Source organism: Chanos chanos, chromosome 7 (assembly GCF_902362185.1).
Source record: "Chanos chanos chromosome 7, fChaCha1.1, whole genome shotgun sequence".
NCBI lineage: Eukaryota > Metazoa > Chordata > Actinopteri > Gonorynchiformes > Chanidae > Chanos > Chanos chanos.
This window is the reverse complement of record NC_044501.1, coordinates 11,874,877-11,892,790: the sequence shown is the minus strand read 5'-3', so window position 1 is coordinate 11,892,790 and position 17,914 is coordinate 11,874,877. Positions and strand designations below refer to the sequence as shown.

Sequence of the window (17,914 nt, the reverse complement as noted above, 5' to 3'; positions counted from 1 at the left end):
TCATGGGAAAAAGTAGCACCATCTGGACTGAACATAACCCCTACGGTGGGGACACTTCGGTTTTGAAAATACTCCTTACATCACCACTCTGCTGTTATCAGAAATGACTTTTTTTTTTTTTTTTTTTTTGAGTCCTGCAGCTGGTGGTTAAGTATTACACACGTTATCAACAGAATTCATTTGTGATTTTCGACTATCAGAAGTTGTCATTTAAATTGGGCTCGTGCTGATGATACTCTGATCGCCCAATCAATTTTTAACTTTCTCACCATCTGTGGTGGAGCGGGACTGGCTCTTCAGTCGAAGGGACGGTCTGAAGCGGGTGCGGTCGTTGAAACTCCAGCTCTTTTGGACTTTAGCGGGGCTGGAGCCGTCGGCACTTATCTCAGCCCCGGGCGAACGTCTGTCTGTCACTGACGTCTGTCTGCTTTTAATGCTCTGGCCACGAGGACTGGCCATCCGAACCCGGTCCTTAAAACTCAGCTTCTGACCGCTGGACGGAGTGAGAGAGAGCGAGAGAGAGAGAGAAAGAGAAAGAGAGTGAGAAAGACAGAGAGAGAGAGAGAGAGAGAAAGAGAGAGAGAGAGAGAGAGAGAGAGAGAGATTTTTATTATGGTGTTATTTACACTGGATCCTCTAAATTAGCACAAGTGATCTTATTGATTGGCACCAGTGAATCTGAAATTCATTGGGTCTGTACGGGTCTTATTTCAACTTAAGTCCATTCAGAGACTCTTGTATCCATAATTAGTTATTTTTACTGAACAGTCCATACACACATACACACACGTAGACACACACACACACACACACACACACACACACACACACACACACACATACTCTCTGGCTAAACCATAATTAATCAAAGAATAAACATGCAGTGTAGCAAGTATTCACTGGGATGCTGCAGGAAAGAAGTCACAATGCTTAAACTGGAATTTCTTCACTTCGATTTCTGATTGGTTAGGTCTACAGTACATCACATCACAAGCCCAACCAAAGTCACTCAGCATGCCTAAAAATGTCTATAGAAGCTTTTAAGGGTGAGCTCTCTAAGTAATAACGCTCCTATAAGGTGGACTTAATAAGGTCAAAACTGATTTTTATGCACTGTTTATGAATGTGGTACAAAGCTCTTATCTCAAATGACATATTCCCCAACAAGCCACTGAAGCACTACACAGTAGAGCCATGGTAAACAGACTGCGTATTGTGTGTATCTCTGTATGGTATCATGCAATGCATGGGCAGCAGGCACAGACTACAAGTTAAAACCAATCTTTCCGGAGTAGATGACGCATGCAAAACAAAAAAAAAAAAAAAAAAAGTGTTGTTTAACCTAGTCATACTCAGTAGACAAAAGTGCTCTACTTACCAACCTAATGTGTAATTACACTAATGAATCAGCAGTTAATTTACTAATTACTTTATATTACACAGATGGAGAATGGTTGAAGTGAGAGAAGACATTATTATAAAAATCAGACACTAACAGAGCCTAAAGTGAATTTAGACAGTTATATTTAAGGGCCTTACGCTAGGAAAGGTAATTTACTCAGAGGCAGCGCACATGGTTTTAATATGTGTAATATAATATAGGGTGTGAAATGGATATGTGTCATCAACTCTGACTGGGGAGCAGATGTGTGTTTCTTTATTGTGGTTAAGACAAGAAGGGCTACAGGCAGCAGGACTGTGCCAAGCATTGACTAGATTTTACTAAGAGCCATAGATCCTTTGAAGGAAAATTTTCACAGTAGTAAGTGGTGGTGCACTGTAAAGTATACATAAGAGCAGATAAAGCAATCTGTGGGTAATTGCGTTCTAAAACCAATCAGTTGTAAAAGAGTGTTGTGACGCCATAGGCAAGGAAGGCCAGATTGAGTTTAATAATTGTTTCATTACAAACCTGGTTAAAATCAGCCAAAATTTGTTTGAAGTAGCTCTTTCTCATGCTTTTTTAACAAATTTATTTATTTATTTATCTTTTTAACAGAAGCTGGTATAGGGAACAGTTTGAAATAGTGACGGTTAACTCTGGGAAGCACACCACACATTATTCCTGTGAAAAAAAATGGATGCCCCTAAATTTTTTCAAACCCAAAACAAAAGGCTTTTAAAAGGGCGGTCTGGGAGGAGGGGGGGGGGGGGGGGGGGGGGAGCCCCTTTTTAGCTGTCCGTGCACCAGCAGTTAGTCTGCATTCCCACTGAAAGCCGCGAACAAAACGACGAGGCGTTGTACCTATGTTTCCCAGGGCTTAATTTCCTGAGGAGCCTCCGTTTACCACTAAGAACCTTACTAGGAATGAAGGAAGATAGAGACGTAGTCACGATTCACAAAGCTGCAGTGTGGGGTCAAACAAGCTCTCTTGTTTTCTTTTTCTTTTTTTTTAACCATCGATGAAAAAAGTACATGAAGGATAATTAAATTCAATGGACTGTGAAAAACAGTGGCCATCTGAAAAGACACCGACGTTGATGATTCACGTTGCGCACTTCTGCAAACACCCTCAGTGCTAGATTTGCAGAGCTTGATGGCTAGTGACTCATCTTGGAGTAGATAGCCAGCTCTTTAAATTGGTAACTCATTAGCCAACTCATTCAAAGCTTCTGAGGCCAATTTTACATTGTTGAAGAACCCTCAACCAGACACCTCCATCACCTCATGTTACTTTCATGCTCTGATGACAGTCAGAGAAATTATAGATTTAAATCTCAGAATTATGCCTAAGACTTCCCTGGAATGTCTCCAAAGGGGTAAAACTTCTGTGTTCATGCAGAGAAACCCATCTCATGGTGAGAGGTTCACTCTTGAAGTACATGAATTTCTGAATTTTAGGTACCCATGACAATTCCTAACTTTTGGCTGTTTTTCTTTTTTTTTTTTTTTAATTTAAATTCAGTTCCATGTTATGACATTTTAAAGTGTTCATCAACTGAACATACAGTGAAAAAAAAGGAGTCAAAAACAGCCTTTACAGACCCTGTATATTCTTCTCAAATTCCTTTTTCAAAGCTTCACAGGCACATCACGCCAAAGTCTTGACTTTTCATCAAGAATTTTTCTTGTTGGATCTGTTTTTGGACTGATCACTTTCCCTTGTTTTGACATGCGGTTGGATATAAAGGATAACTGCTGCCATCTCAGAGTCTCTGGAGAGAAAATACAGCCATGGCGCTCAGGTCACGTTAGCAAGCTAAGAGGAGGCTGTTGCCCTGGACTACTAGGTGAAAAAAAAAAAAAAACGTCAAGAAACTAAACTTTGAACAAATGGTAACATATTACTCAGGAATTAGTGTCCAAATGATCAAACTACTGCACAAGCTCTTTCTTTGCCAAAAAACTCATCCTAACTTATTTTTGGGAATGTACCAGACATCTAATGCACTTCTCTGGGCTTGTGCACAGATACTCTGTTTGTTGTCTCTAATTTAATGCTGTTCAGATGGGCTATCATTTAGATGTATGTGAATGCTTATCACTTCCCTACTTCCCCTGAGTCATCTAAGCCATTTCACAAAGCCATGCATTAATAACTATTGTGTAATGACATTCAATCCTGCTTGAATTTGTGATCCCTTCATTTTCCCTTGGTAATTGACTGAAATGTTCCCACTAATGCCATTAAGTGGCATTAACATGAAATATGCTGCTGTAATGCACTGCAATTATTTTCCCTTTTATGAGTTGCATTCAAACCACTCTCTCCTGATACACACCAAAAAACACTGATCAAAGCAAAGGATATGAGAAAGAGAGTGTGGCATTCACGGATGTTAATAATCTCGAAGATGTGCTGTTTGCCGCTCTTCTCTAAGGTATACTTAATAAGCATCACCAAGCTAGCCATCCCATATGTAATCTAAGACCCTCTTCACTTTCTCAAAGCCTGCTAATCTTGTGTATGATGTGATGGCTAAAGAAAGAACCTGTATCATGTTACACGTGACTAAACTCCCATTGGAACAGAACACATTCTCACGGACCATTTCTATGGGTTTGATGCAGATAAGGTAAAGACATTACTGACATCTTTTAGTGTGACACTCTCTCAGTGAGGAATGCAAGCCCCCTAGTGGTGGCATATCATATTTCACTTTACCGCAGTGATGGCATCACTGAAATATGACAAAAGATGCTACATAAATGCTCTGTGAACTTGTATTAATACAATAAAATAGTTTTCAAGAATCTAAAAAGGTCCCCTCCTGCTGTCACAAAATTTATGTTTGTTATAGTAAGTATGGTAAAATAGTAAATATTTATTATAGTAAATTATTATTATCTAGTAAATATGTATTATAGTAAATAAAAGGCACAAACCTTGTTGATGACTCTGCTTGGTCCTTTCTTTGGGTTGGAAGAAATTGGATGTGACAGAGAGGAAAAGAAAAACAATATTATTACACCATCAAGAAGTATATCAAAAATTATTCACACGGGGGGAAAAAAACAGCAATTCAAAAAGTATAACGTGGTCATTAAAAAGTTTTAGTGACAAAGAAGACAGTGTTTCTGTGAGTCAAGCCATTTATCTCTGTGCAGAGAAATGAGCCCCGAACAAAAACAATGATAGCAAATTCAGCTAAGGACAAAAAACGGCCAGTTCCACGAGACAAACAACACAGATGTGTGACTGTCAGCATACATGCGCATCAATGCACCATTCCCAGGCAAGCAAGACAGTCGGGCTCTATCACAGAAATGACTGCAAAAAACCTTGTAAGGTATTCTGATACAGGTGACCATCTGGCTAAATGTTTCTATATAAAGGCCTATGTCTCAAGTGAAAAAACTTTTTATGTTCCTGCTTGTGTAACTGTGCTACTATGTTTGATTTGTGTATTTCAGCAGATGGCTACCAAAGGCACCAACTTCCAGGTGGTTTTACTTTTAGGGTTTACAGTGTTGGTGATCTTTCCACGACTGAAAATTAAATAGGCAAATATGAAAAATATATGTATGTTAAAAATATATGTATTATGTCCTCTTTATATCTGATTGGCTGAGTGTGACAGAGATTGTTAACAATAGGTTGTTAGGAATTTTCTATCTAAATCTGTTAGATCACCACATTAATCTCTGTCTGTGAATTTCTCTGAATTATTACGATCGAATTATTCTCGAAGGCAATTACGACAGCTATGGCTTACAGTCAGTGAGCCTGGACAATATTGAGCTTTTTGATGGCCGTGAACTGATTTTCCCTAAAGATGAAAAACTACAAGAGCAAAATTGCATATTGTGAGAGACTAATTAAAAGCATTGTGAAAAAATAGAGGAAAAAAATATGATGAGAAAAGACAGAGATAGAAGGAAAAAGAAATACACAGAGAGAAAAGAAGTACTAACATTAAGAACTGAAAAGAAAGGAACTCTTAACACTAAGTGCTGAAAAGAAAGAAAAATATATGATAAGAGACACAGACACCAACTACAACACCAGCTGCCAAAGGTTATACCTACTTTGTAGGACTGCAGGTATGCAACGCCTTCAAATGAGGCTTCCAGGTTGCTATGGAAACCGAGTTCTCATCAGCTGCATAGCTACGCCAAACACACTGCATGCAGAATATACAGGACCAAGAAAACGGGGGGGAAAAGGAAATGATAAAATAAAAGGAGGAGACAAAATTAAAAAAAAAAATTTTTAAAAAAAATGAAAGGAAGAAGGAGAGAAACGAAGCCAAAGGGAAAAAAAGGGATAAAGAAAAAAAGAAAGAAAGAAAACAACAACAAAAAAAAAAGCAGATTAGTAAACCCCACACGAGTCATGGAGGTGTGGACAGAGGCGCAGGCACCCATACATGCCTGAGAGAGGGGAGTGCGGTCTCATAGTGACGCCAAGTGGCCTCCAGATAGGGCCTGCTACCATCAGTGGAGTAATACCGCCACGCAGCCTGACACAGTGTAGGGAAAGCATGATGAGGAGACACACGCACGCGCACGCACACACAAACATAAACACACGCGAATATATACATATATACTGTACTATGCATACACGCATCATGCAGACACAAAAATACACAATGTACGCAAACACTCTCTCTGTGAACACTTACTCTCTCTCTCTCTCACACACACACACACACACACACACACACACAAACACGTAAGGGATCTAAGTGTCAGTAGTGAAGAGTTTACATTGTGTAGTCTGAGGTTTGGCAACAGTGGCTCATAAGCACTCTGACAGACGGAACTAAAATATTGGCGAAGCCCCCCCCCCCCCCCCCCCCCCTATTCTAAACATGACTTTATGAGATAACAAATCATCCATTCATTTTTCATCACCAGACATAACATAGTCATTCCAAACAAACAACATATAGCATAGCTAATCCTTTACTCTTAGCCTAACTCTCATTCTAAACCACAGTGTGGTCTAGACCAGAGGGAGCTGTCGTCGACTAAAACTGAAGCAGCATCACAGATCCTGAATGGAGGAGTTCAAGCTGCGTGTGATGCATTCCTCTATTGGGTGGAGAGGGTATGAGGACACATTAAGTGAACAAGACATTCAATGGGAAAAACCACTCATGTCCATAGCCATATCCATCACCTTTTTTTTTTTCCTTCCTGCTAAACTGATCTACAGATGAAGCACTCCCATGATAGCTAATTTATCTAAACACTAAGACTGTTTTTTTTTTTAACAACTCACAGCCTGCTGTAATATAAGGGCATAATGCATAACACCAATAACATATGACATCTCTATGATTATTATTATTATTATTATTATTACTATTATTATCATGATTATTACTGCTGTTGTTGTTGTTATTATTATTATTGACTGAGCTACCTGTATGAGGCAGGCTGCTGGGTTTCTCCTCTTCTCGAAGTGTTTCTGTCGGTGTTGCTCTTGCACCTTCAGAGCAAAACCAGAGCCCAGGATCCCCTGCAAGACAAACAACTCCTCTCAGTTCACAGCAAAAGGCTGTGCTTGTTATCCAGCGACATAACTCCTGCTGACAGCCGCTAAGCAGACACCATGCTTGGCAACCTTACAGTTTGTACTACAAGAGAGCCTACTACAACATGGAGTGTAGTTCTGATGTGGAGATCCAATTTCAAACCCTTCGTGTAACTCATTCAGACTCTTTAAAATGACAGGTTACACATTTTAAGTAGCCTAGCCTAGCCTACTGTTCTTTCTTAACGTTTTTTTTTTTCAATTCTCATTTTTTGGATTAGTACTGTGTTACGGTGACAGAGGCTGTATTGTTTCTGAATACGTAAACACAGCAATACAAACGTATTTGTTTGTGTGGGTGTGTGTGTAATGACTGCGTGACTGTCTTTTTATGTGTGTGTCTGTGCCTATGTGTCTGTGTGTATGAGTAATGGTTATGTTAGTGTGTATATTGCATGTCATTATAATGATAAGGCGACTCTGCGTGCATGTGTGTGTGTGTGTCTGTGTGTGTGTGTGTGTGTGTGTGTGAAACATACCGCAGGCAGGGCAAAGAAGGAGATTCCCAATAAGGCAAAAACAGCGGAGAGCATTCGGCCTGTCCATGTTTTGGGAGTTTTATCTCCGTAACCTATAGTGGTGAGGGTGATCTGAGGAACACAAGGGGAAATTATCCATTAAAAAAACTACATTAACCATCATTACTGTCATTACGCGATTCTATTGATTCTATGTAAAGTCAAATTTGTAAGACCATCAGTGAAAAGAGAAAATTGTGTCATTAAGTTACCATTAAAAACACACAAAAGAGTGTTCAAAGTAGAAGAGTGTTTAAAAAGAAAGCCTTGGCCAGACTTCACTGAAAGCTTTAAATATGTCTTGATTAACAGCAATTACATGCTTTCTGCTTGTGTTTGCTGAAAACCTGTTATTATACTGAACCACCTCCATGTGTGTGTGCGTGTGTGTGTGTATGACAGAGTGAGAGAGAGAGAGAGAGACAGGGAGGGAGAGAGAGAGAGAGAGAGAGAGAGAGAGAGAGAGAGAGAGAGAGAGAGACAGAGAGAGAGTGTGTATTCTCTGGCCTGTCCTAAGACTGTGTGTTTTATCCCTCTCTGTCTGTTTGTCTCAGTTGGTCTGGCAGAGTAACTAAATGAGTCTTACTCAAAATGTTCTCCTATTCAGCACCACTAAGCCTGACCAGAGCAGATTCCTGTTGGTTTTCAGGCATTTATCACTCTTCTGTCTATATGAAAATGATATCTAATGGGGACAAGACTAATATTTATCCAGAGAGGTTTCAGTTTTTCTTTCCTCATACCGCGAAAGCGTTGGACGTCATTGACTGACGTTTTGTTCAGGCGGTTGTTGTTCAAATGAGCTTTTAATCGCAGTGTGTTACCCAAAGAAAATAAGCCCCTCAAAGCATTATGTGGACGCATGATTGTGATTGGAAGAAGCCCCTCGCTTCGTGACGAATGTGGACCAGGAATCTTCCATCCACATTTCTTCGTGGATTAATCGAAATATGGGGGGTTGGGGTTGGGGTGGGGGTGGGGCTGGGGGGGGGGGGGGTGGGGGTTAGGAGAGGACTCACCGTTCCCCACCACAGCGCATCAGCATAGGTAGTGAAGTCTTTGTTAAAATCTTTCTCCACGAGGTAGACCAGGAAAGAGGAGAAGATGAGCACCAGGAAGCCGATGTACCAGGCTGTGACTAGCTCCTACAGAAAGGAGGGAATACAGATTTGACAGTCAGAATGGTTTAAATTTGCATGCACACAGGGATAGCTTTGTAACCGGTCAGCTGTGTGCGACATCAGTTATATAGTTTGAACAGTCTTGTAGTGTCTACAGTAGGATCCAGTCTTGTGGTATCTACAATATGATCCAGTCTTGTAGTGTTTACAGTAGGATCCAGTTTTGTGGTTTCTACAACACGATCCAGTCTTGTAGTGTCTACAGTAGGATCCAGTCTTGTGGTTTCTACAATAGGATCCAGTCTTGTGGTTTCTACAATAGGATCCAGTCTTGTGGTATCTACAATAGGATCCAGTCTTGTTAGTATCCAGTCTTTTTTGTATCTAGACTGCAATAACATCAACCACTAAACAGTGACAGAAACAACAACGAGGAGTATAAGGTAACTTTCACAGATTTTAAACTGTCTCACCACCAACTGACCTGACAAAATCATTTTCTCAGGTATGAAGAGTTTTAACTTGACTGGTTAAATCCTTTAGGGATTACATGTATTTTCAGTTTTATAGTGCGGTAGCCCAACCAACTGGTCAAATTCCAGAAAGCTGATTGGCTCGTGGAAGTGGTAATTGGACCATGGACTTCTTTAGATTAGGCCTATTTAGAATTTAGAGCTGATTCTCTCAAAAAAGCCATATCTACTAGGCTTGATTGCCTAAAGGATTTCTGAAAAAATTCAAAATGGAGGACAATTCAATATGGTAGATATAAAGAAGTCCTATAAGTTTAATTTTCAGCTCCAGCTCATAATATGATTTTGGTATTAGTCCTTACAAGTCTATAGCTATGGTACAAACTGCTTTTACTTTTGTGCTATAGCGCCACCATCTGGCCAATCTGAAAATCTTATAACCTAACAAACAAACAAACAAACAAACAGGGCTCTTACAACTTCACTGGTGGGACCCTTAAAAAAAATCAACTGATTAAAATAAGTTTAGTCTTCATTTTTAAGAGCTCAACAGATTAGAACCTATTAGGTCCAAAAATTCAGAGAAACTGTGGGAGGTATACTGGAGGTATACTCTTACTATAACAATGGCCTTTTGGTCACCTTGTCACTCTGTCCTACAACTGACACAGCTTTGCCTCTTTATTCATACCAGGCAGAGGCAATCACTAACTGAGATTAATCCCTAAACAGAATTTGTTTGCCTACCCCTAGAGGCCTAATCCCTAACAGATAATAACACAGATTAGTGTATGGTTCTGGATTGAAATCAGAAATGCCTCCAGGAACCAAGACCCTTGAAAATGGACCATGTTCTGAAAGGGATAGTGTTGACATAATTCAGGATGAGGGTTAATCATTGTTTAAAATCCTGGCCACATCTGCCTAAATGTTACTTGGTTTCACTAGATACACAGGGATACATCCCAGCTCTGCACTGTTGTCTCTGCGAATGATGAATTCCAGAAGCGTTGTATCCTTGACGTACGAACTCCGTTTCCCAGCATACCTTGCTGTGTGCATAAACGACAGAGCCAAGCAGCTTCCAGGTGCCTCCTCGCCTGTCCATGCGCACCATGCGCAGGATCTGCAGAAAGCGTAGGCTGCGCAGCGCAGATGTGGCAAAGATGTTGCCCTGGCTGCCTGCCGATACCACGGCAACTGAGGCGATGAGCACAATGATGTCTGAAAAATTAAAAGAGGGAGAAGCAAGGACAGATTAGGAACTGAGACATGATAGAAAAAAAAAAAACCCTGAAAGCAACATCCCAGGTTCTGGTTTATGGACTGGACATTTATGTCCAGTGCCTATGAGGACTACGGACAAGCTTCTGGTATACAAAGTTAAAGGCACATCCTAGGATTAAACAAGATGAGCGTTTCTTAGTTTTCCTACTTTAAACATGTTTAGAGCTCAGTAAACAAAATTTTAAGACTACTTCCCATCTGCCGATTTATCAGACACAGTTTTGAAAGCCTCCGCTCAGGCATAAGAAAAAATAACTCCGCACACCGAAAACGTTACCAATTCAAATATTTCTCGTTAGCATGAAACAATCACGATCTTTCTTTTTTTTTTTCCCCTTTCAGTCTCCTTCCTGTATAACTGAGGATTTATTTGAAACGGACTGTCAAAACTTTGCGGTTTTAAGTCAGAGCACCATACCGTAGCTGTGACTGTTCATGCCATCAGACGAGGTTCTTTTGAGATGGACATCTTTCCCGTAATGTTTATAGAATAGAAGCCTGGGAACACATCCCCTACTCTGCATGTGAAATGTAATTGGGTAGATAGCGGTTTCCCATTTCCAACCGCCCCCCACCACCCACCCCCATCCCCATCCCCACCCCCGTGTTTTTCAGAGAAAAGAGAGAGACGCGGGAAGGACAGTAGGAGTTCACATGGAAACCACAACCACTGGAAGAATGGCACTAAACCCTCAAACACTATAAACTACTCACAGGGCTTGAACAGAAAGGAATAACATTATCTTTCTCTTCCCTCCCCTCTTTCCTTTCTTCCTGTTGCCTTTTTTTTCTTAATCCACATTTTCTTAACCGACCGACCAATTTCGGAGAAAACTTGTAACAGAGGAGAATGTTAAAAAAAAAAAGGTTTCTTTTCTTATTTAGAAGGTTCCTTTGCTGCGATGACATGTTATGCTTTTTTTGTGCGTGTGGAATCAATGTCCTGACTGCATTTTGGGGGTTTTCTCGGGGGGGGGATACGATGAAGAGGAAATGCTGACAGTCTGTTAAGTGTCCACTTGAGCACCAGCCCATAAATCATGGAGTAGTTGACCTGCACATAACCACACAGAGATGCAGGGACCCCATGAAAAATACATCATGTCTCTACACGCACCAGACCACCACTTTTTTCCCCTCCCCTACAGCACTTCTGTGAGATATCAGGCTAGGAAAGTATAATGAAATAGAAGACAGTTTTTTCACAAAGAATATTCTATGAGTTTTTTTTTAAAATTGTCTCATATGGCACAGGTTTTTGGATCCCAAAACAATTGTTTCTCCTTGAAGAGTTTTAGAGTGTCTTCTCTCTTTTTCGTGTCTTCTTCTCTTTTTGTGCTCCTGAAGGATCTGAGGATTCTGTTCGAACTCTTGGCTCCATTCACTGTATGTCATTTTGAAAAATGTGAGAGATAGGGAAGCTATGCACAATTCATATTCTCCCCATTAATAGTGGATGTGGAAGTGTGATGAGAGACTGACTAGTGTATCAGCATATCTGATCTGAAGAGCTCATCACGACTGGAACCACACTGTGTGTGATGCTGTATCATTCAGAGCCATTGAGACCAGACCATATTTGGTGTATACTGAACTGAAACTAGTAAAATGCACAAAATTTAACCTGTGTTAAATGAACTGTAAGGGTGCTTATTGTTACCTTCCACTTGGCGTAATGGGATAACGTAAACACTCTACAGAGTTAATTTAACTCTCTCAGAGTTAATTTAACCCTGGTGAATTTAATGCGTAGGACCAGAGAGCCAGTGACCTGAGAGTGTTCAGCTGTCAGATGGCAGTTAAATCACACACACACACACACACACACACACACACACACACACACACACACACGCACGCACACACACACACACAAAGTATACACTCTGCTTGACCTAAACTCTATTGGTTTAAAAGCCATTCATTAATTTTCCACTCTAACTGAACCAAATAAGCCAGATCACATTCCAGACCATAAACAGGGCACTCCTTTAATTTCATTGAGCAAAACCAAACAAAACAAACTAAATTCAAACAGACAGGGCACATCCTGAAACGGACGACTCAATCCATTCTGAAAAAAATCATCTCACGGTCACGTGAACCGAACCTTATCGACAGCTCAATATGTTTACGTGGTGCCACTGGACCGAGCACACAGAACTCTGGGAAAGTGCGACTGATGTTCATTTGTCAAACGTGTCAGTTGGGTCCATTTCCCTCCGACCCTTATATGGCCCCGGGGGGGGGGGGGGGGGGGGGGGGGGGGGTGCCGAAATATCCGGTCGCTAATGATCTTAAAATGACTCGACTAAACAAATCACCTGCTATGAAAGCTTAACACCAAATTGGTTCCAGTCCAGAGTAATTTATGTGCTTCTCTGCCCTTTAGGTCTAATGGAGTGTTGCCCGTAACGACCGTGCTCCGTGTGGTTTAGTGAGATACAGCCTCTTTGACAGCCCAGGGAGGTGAGGAGAGTTCTGCACCTTTAGCCACACAGTCATGAGCCAATACAACCACTCATACTATTAACACAGTTATACTCAATATGGACGACTAGTTTTGTGTGTGTGTGTGTGTGCTATAGCAACTGATAAATTACCCCTAATCCAAACAAACCTATGTGACATTTTACAAGAGACTGGATTAAGCCCTGGATATAAGCAATAAAAGTCTACAGTGAAACTACTGAATTATGGAAATAAATCATGACTGGAAGCAGCAATTTATCACAAGTACGTTACCACTGTACCCCACTACACTGTAAGAAAATAATATGGCATCGCTATTTGTACTGACTCAAATAAGTGAACAGGGTTGAAAACACAACAGAAGCTGGTCGTCAGTTTTTCAAGAGGTAACGTCCTTACCGACAATAACTCAATTAAAAAGTTATATGGAATATGTTTGTGCCCTGAGAGGGCATTTTTACTTTCTCATAGTTTCATTTTGCTCTTTCAGTCTCAGAAAACACGTAGCAAGCAGTGCAGAAAAAGTAATGAGGGTTGACTCTTTTAATTTCAGATGAAAAGAGACCATTGTTTTCCATCACGGTAATAACACTATCCCATGGGTGATCCGGACCACATCCAACGGACAAAAAAAAAACACAAAAAAAAAACAGCTCTATTCCGCGCAAAACAGAACAGCTCCATACCCCTATTATTAATGTCACCCATTAACCTTACAGTTTCCCATTCAAAACAATGGAGCAGGGACAAGTGCGAACACCGTGGGCCAATACATTACACAGAAACGCGTCGGCTGAGGCAATTCATTACAAGGCCAATACAGTGAAGCACTAATGAGTCTGCACTCCAAACAAGTTGTGCAGAAAAAAAAAACCCTGAAAAAAAAAAAACCTCAACTTTGTATAGACTCCAAGAGAGTGAGCCAGCTGAGTCGAGCAGAGCCAAAAGAAACGGGCACAGGAACGAAACTTGGGGGTTGAAACTCGGGTTCGTTTCGGTTCAGCTCAAAATTAGATTGGCTGCCGTGTAAGGCTTCATTATGACATCACCATCTTTTCGCTTCAGTTTGTTTTCCTAGGAAAAAAGGCTAAGTGGTGTGTGTGTGTGTGTGTGTATGTGTGCGTGCGTGTGTGTGTGTGTGTGTCTGTGTGGTTGGGGTAATATGGAGTCATACACAGAAGCTTGCGTGTGGCGACACCAGGAATGCCAGATTGGAGCAGAGAATGGGTTTGCTTAGCCAGGACGGTTTGGGGTAAGCAGCTTAAGATCCAATGAGGATTAGAAGGTGATGGAAAAAACATAAAAAAAAAAACAACTGAATGAACCCCAACAAGGACATTAGGTGAGACAAAAACCGCGAGAAACCGGACGAAGGCAACGACCCACTTCCGAAAAAAACTGTCAGGGTGCCTGTGACACAGTCTGCGTGGCCGCGGGTCGAAACCTCAGCTCGATATCGTTTCTAACCAATTTGCCAAGTTGTTGTGATCATTCATAAATTTTGGATGATCAGAGTGATGTGTAAATGTAAATGTCTTTGTGTGAAATATGTCAAAGGCATGTGGAGAGTAAAGAGTAGGGATCAGGCACCTCCCGAGACCATAGCGTTTGTGTCTTCTTTGACATGGGCGATGACTTAAAATTCCTCCGGCTCACAGCAGGTGATTGATGCCTGACTGCAAAATTATCATGCTCCCTCTCTCTCTCTCTCTCTCTTTCTCTCTCCCCCTCCCTCCCTCCCTCCCTCCCTCCCTCTCTCTCTATCTCTCTCTCTATCTCTCTCTCTCTCTCAACGCATTCAGGAAAGGTCAAATCAATTGTCTCAACTCAGGAATGTTTGGACAGTTAATATAATCTCATTTATTTAAAACCATCTCAAATTTTAATCTTGAAACTGAGCCCAGCTATGAAACTGTGGTCCCTAAAACATTTACAGATTGCTTTCCTCTGAAGGAATAGGTTTGTGTTCCCATTCTTACAACACAGCTTGCTCACGCATGTGGGTATGTGTCTCTGACAAAGTTTTTAAATAGTTTCTAGATCATTTATAGTCCATTGACATTTTCTACATTTTTCAGCTGCTAGATGTTGGATGTCCGTCTTTGATTTAAATAATGTAAAATTTAATCAGTAAAAAGTTTCAGATGACCAAAGTGATTTTCAAGTGCCAGCGTAGTCAAAATTGAATCATAATACATGAATTCAAGTGACATTTCTGTACTAAAATGTTCATGTAACTACTCATTGATACTCAACACATTACAGGACCGCTCACCTATGACACAAAATGGCTTCCGTGCGAAGCGCAGTCGCCCCTGCCATCCTCTGTAGCGGCAGCAGCAGCCGGCCGACCAGATCCGAATGATATACTCCAGCCCGAAGACAACAATCATTACAAACTCCTACAGGGAAGACACAGGGACACAGACAGAGAGAGACAGTAAGAGAGAGAGAGAGAGAGAGAGAGAGACAGAGACAGACATTGGAAATGTGATATCAGATTCACAAGATTTTCTGAAGTTCTTTTTGTCCATTTATGTCCTACAAATTATTCCCCACATTTCAGTCGGTTTTAAGCTGTCGCATATTCACGTTGCCTCTACCCTTTTAAACAAGGCAAATGATTACATAATGTTCCAAATGTAACCCTTTTTTTATACCATAGTCAACCTTTCAGCTAATTTTCAGAACATGTACATTTACAACAATTACAGCCAGCATTTTAAAAGGTTTTCAGTTTTGAATGGGCTTCAATTAAGAGTGAGCTACACAACAATCAGCTGGTGATAGATTTTATAAGTGTAAATGACTAAGTGAAGAAGCCTTTTACTTATTTTTAGGAAAGCTCATTCAACAGCCCAAAAACTGAACAGCGAAAATCACCGGGTAAACAAGTCATAGAGGAATAACTACTCACTTTTATATGACTTATTACTTATACCACATTACTCACAGACAACAAACTGCTCTCTTACTTATCAAAGTAAACAACTTTTAACACCCTGGAGATGTCTGAGCCGCTGAGTGAATCTATGAGCGTGGTATTACACCAAGATTATGTTATGCACCAATCAAAATGCCGCTGAGTCATGCTCTTCTGTTTCCTGGAGAAGTGATGAAGGGCAGTAATACAGACATTAAGAGATTATAATCTGATAAACTGACTGTCAGCGAGTGCTGATTTCATTAGAAGGCCTGCACTGGTGGGGGAAAACACTGAAATCCAGTTATGACAATGGGATTAATTTTCCCATAATCCTAACATCGCACTTTCCATGCGGAATGAAATGGAAACTGCAGTGAAAAGAGTTTACATCTTCTGGCATGCAGGAAGACCACATTACCCACAATTACTATGGAGAACAGAGATGTTTTTGGGCACCATGTCTGTAGTTTTGTTTTTTTGTTGTTTTTTTTTAAATAGCGCTAATACGACCTCCAATGCTCTTTGTCAACCTGTCTTACTTATATTACACATGGAGACAAACACAAAGGCTTTTTGTGCCTCAACTGGCTCCGTTTTACCTACATCAGCATGAACCGTGTTTGGATTGGAACAATTTGTGCTCAAGCCTTTATCTCAGTCCAAACAAAGACAGTAATTGAGCCAAAACTCGGTTAGAGTGTTATGAAATGAACACAGATCTTCTTACTGTACTTTATTTCCACCCAGCACACGGGTGGGCTGCAGTGCTTAGTATCAGTTGAGTCCGTAATCGAATCAGATCCATTTGTATGACAATCATTTACAGTACATTAAACAGAGGCTTGCCGGGAACAAGAGGAACGGGCGGAATCAGGTATCCGTCACAAAGAGTCTGACCCTTTGATCCCGTGTTTCAACGGGACCTGTCTCTGATATAATTTCGGCCGAAATCAAATCACCGTTGACAACGGTGTCACTGGTTTCAGGATAAATGACTAGCCTAAAATAGATAACCCTGTTGTGGGTTAAGCAAATATGACTTAATTGAACAGTAGAGATGATAGTAGTCTGATTATGATGTAGAATACTGGAGCATTTTTTTAACCCTGAAATATTATCAATGTGTCAAACACAAATTTGCATATTTAAAAATGTAGAGCAAAATAACTTCTGCGTTAAGAGCAGTAGGGCGATTTGTAAGGGGGGGGGGGGGATGAGGGGGAATGCTGTCCCCCTTTGTTAGCACAGTGACCAAAATGCATCCCCCTTCTTAAACTACCATCCCCCTATATACTCTATAAAGTAGGGTCAGTGACCATTAGTAAAAAAATAGCAAATCACCTACTGGTTAAGAGTATGTGAAAGAGTGAGATTATATGCCTACTCAAGTAGTTTTGAAGAAAATGGTTCAGTCTTTAAACTGAAACATTTCCTGCTATCTAAACTCTCATCATCTTGAGTAAATTCAATCAGAACCAAAAGTCGAGTTCCCCAGGGGCCTGAGGACTGAAAACCTCAGGACTGAAAAAGCTGTGAAGAAAGGAGTCTCCTCAAGTTAAGTGTTTTTTTTTATTTTTTACATTGTTTATGACACAGTGAAATTTGAGCAGGCATTTTGTTGGACAGCTCAGGTCTTACCAAGATCAGGAGACAGTGGGAAGCTAACTCCTGATGGTCTGGGATGGTGGAGAACACAGATAGTACCAAACAGCCAAATACCAGCACAAACCTAAAAAAAAAAAAAGAAAAAGAAAAACAAGAACATTTTTAGTGATGCTACTTTGATAGAGCAATACCTGTGCGTTTGTCCCATATAAGAAGTTGTTGAATATGACACAGATCTAAAATAAACAACCCAAGACGGGTTTATCTCTTTTAGCCATCTAAAACATTGGATCACAAATGGGCTTGACCTTCCAAGCCTCCTTAGGTCCTTATCCTTAATTTTCCATCACATTAACATGAAATATGATGTGGATAAAACCACCGTTCAGAACTCAATGATGCCTGAGTTATAATGTTTAGCATTTGAATTACTGCCCCCCCTCTCCCTCCTAAAACCAGTGGAAGGAGAACATCTGTGTTTGATCAACTCAGATTTCCACTTGAGCTCTCTTTACCCCCCCCTCTC

At 40.7% G+C, this 17,914-nt stretch overlaps 1 protein-coding gene across 1 annotated transcript in view; it reads right to left on the bottom strand.

Annotated features, from left to right (window-relative positions):
- The window catches only part of kcnq5b (potassium voltage-gated channel, KQT-like subfamily, member 5b), an 89,568-nt gene that overhangs the window by 6,911 nt on the left and 64,743 nt on the right, over nucleotides 1–17,914 (bottom strand). The window contains exons 2-10 of the mRNA XM_030779835.1: nucleotides 17,422–17,512; nucleotides 15,133–15,259; nucleotides 10,147–10,322; nucleotides 8,524–8,649; nucleotides 7,466–7,576; nucleotides 6,816–6,911; nucleotides 5,471–5,565; nucleotides 4,328–4,354; nucleotides 270–493 (exon numbers count right to left, since the gene is read on the bottom strand). Of these exons, the coding sequence (XP_030635695.1) occupies nucleotides 270–493; nucleotides 4,328–4,354; nucleotides 5,471–5,565; nucleotides 6,816–6,911; nucleotides 7,466–7,576; nucleotides 8,524–8,649; nucleotides 10,147–10,322; nucleotides 15,133–15,259; nucleotides 17,422–17,512 (1,073 nt within the window). The remainder of the gene's footprint in view (nucleotides 1–269; nucleotides 494–4,327; nucleotides 4,355–5,470; nucleotides 5,566–6,815; nucleotides 6,912–7,465; nucleotides 7,577–8,523; nucleotides 8,650–10,146; nucleotides 10,323–15,132; nucleotides 15,260–17,421; nucleotides 17,513–17,914) is intronic.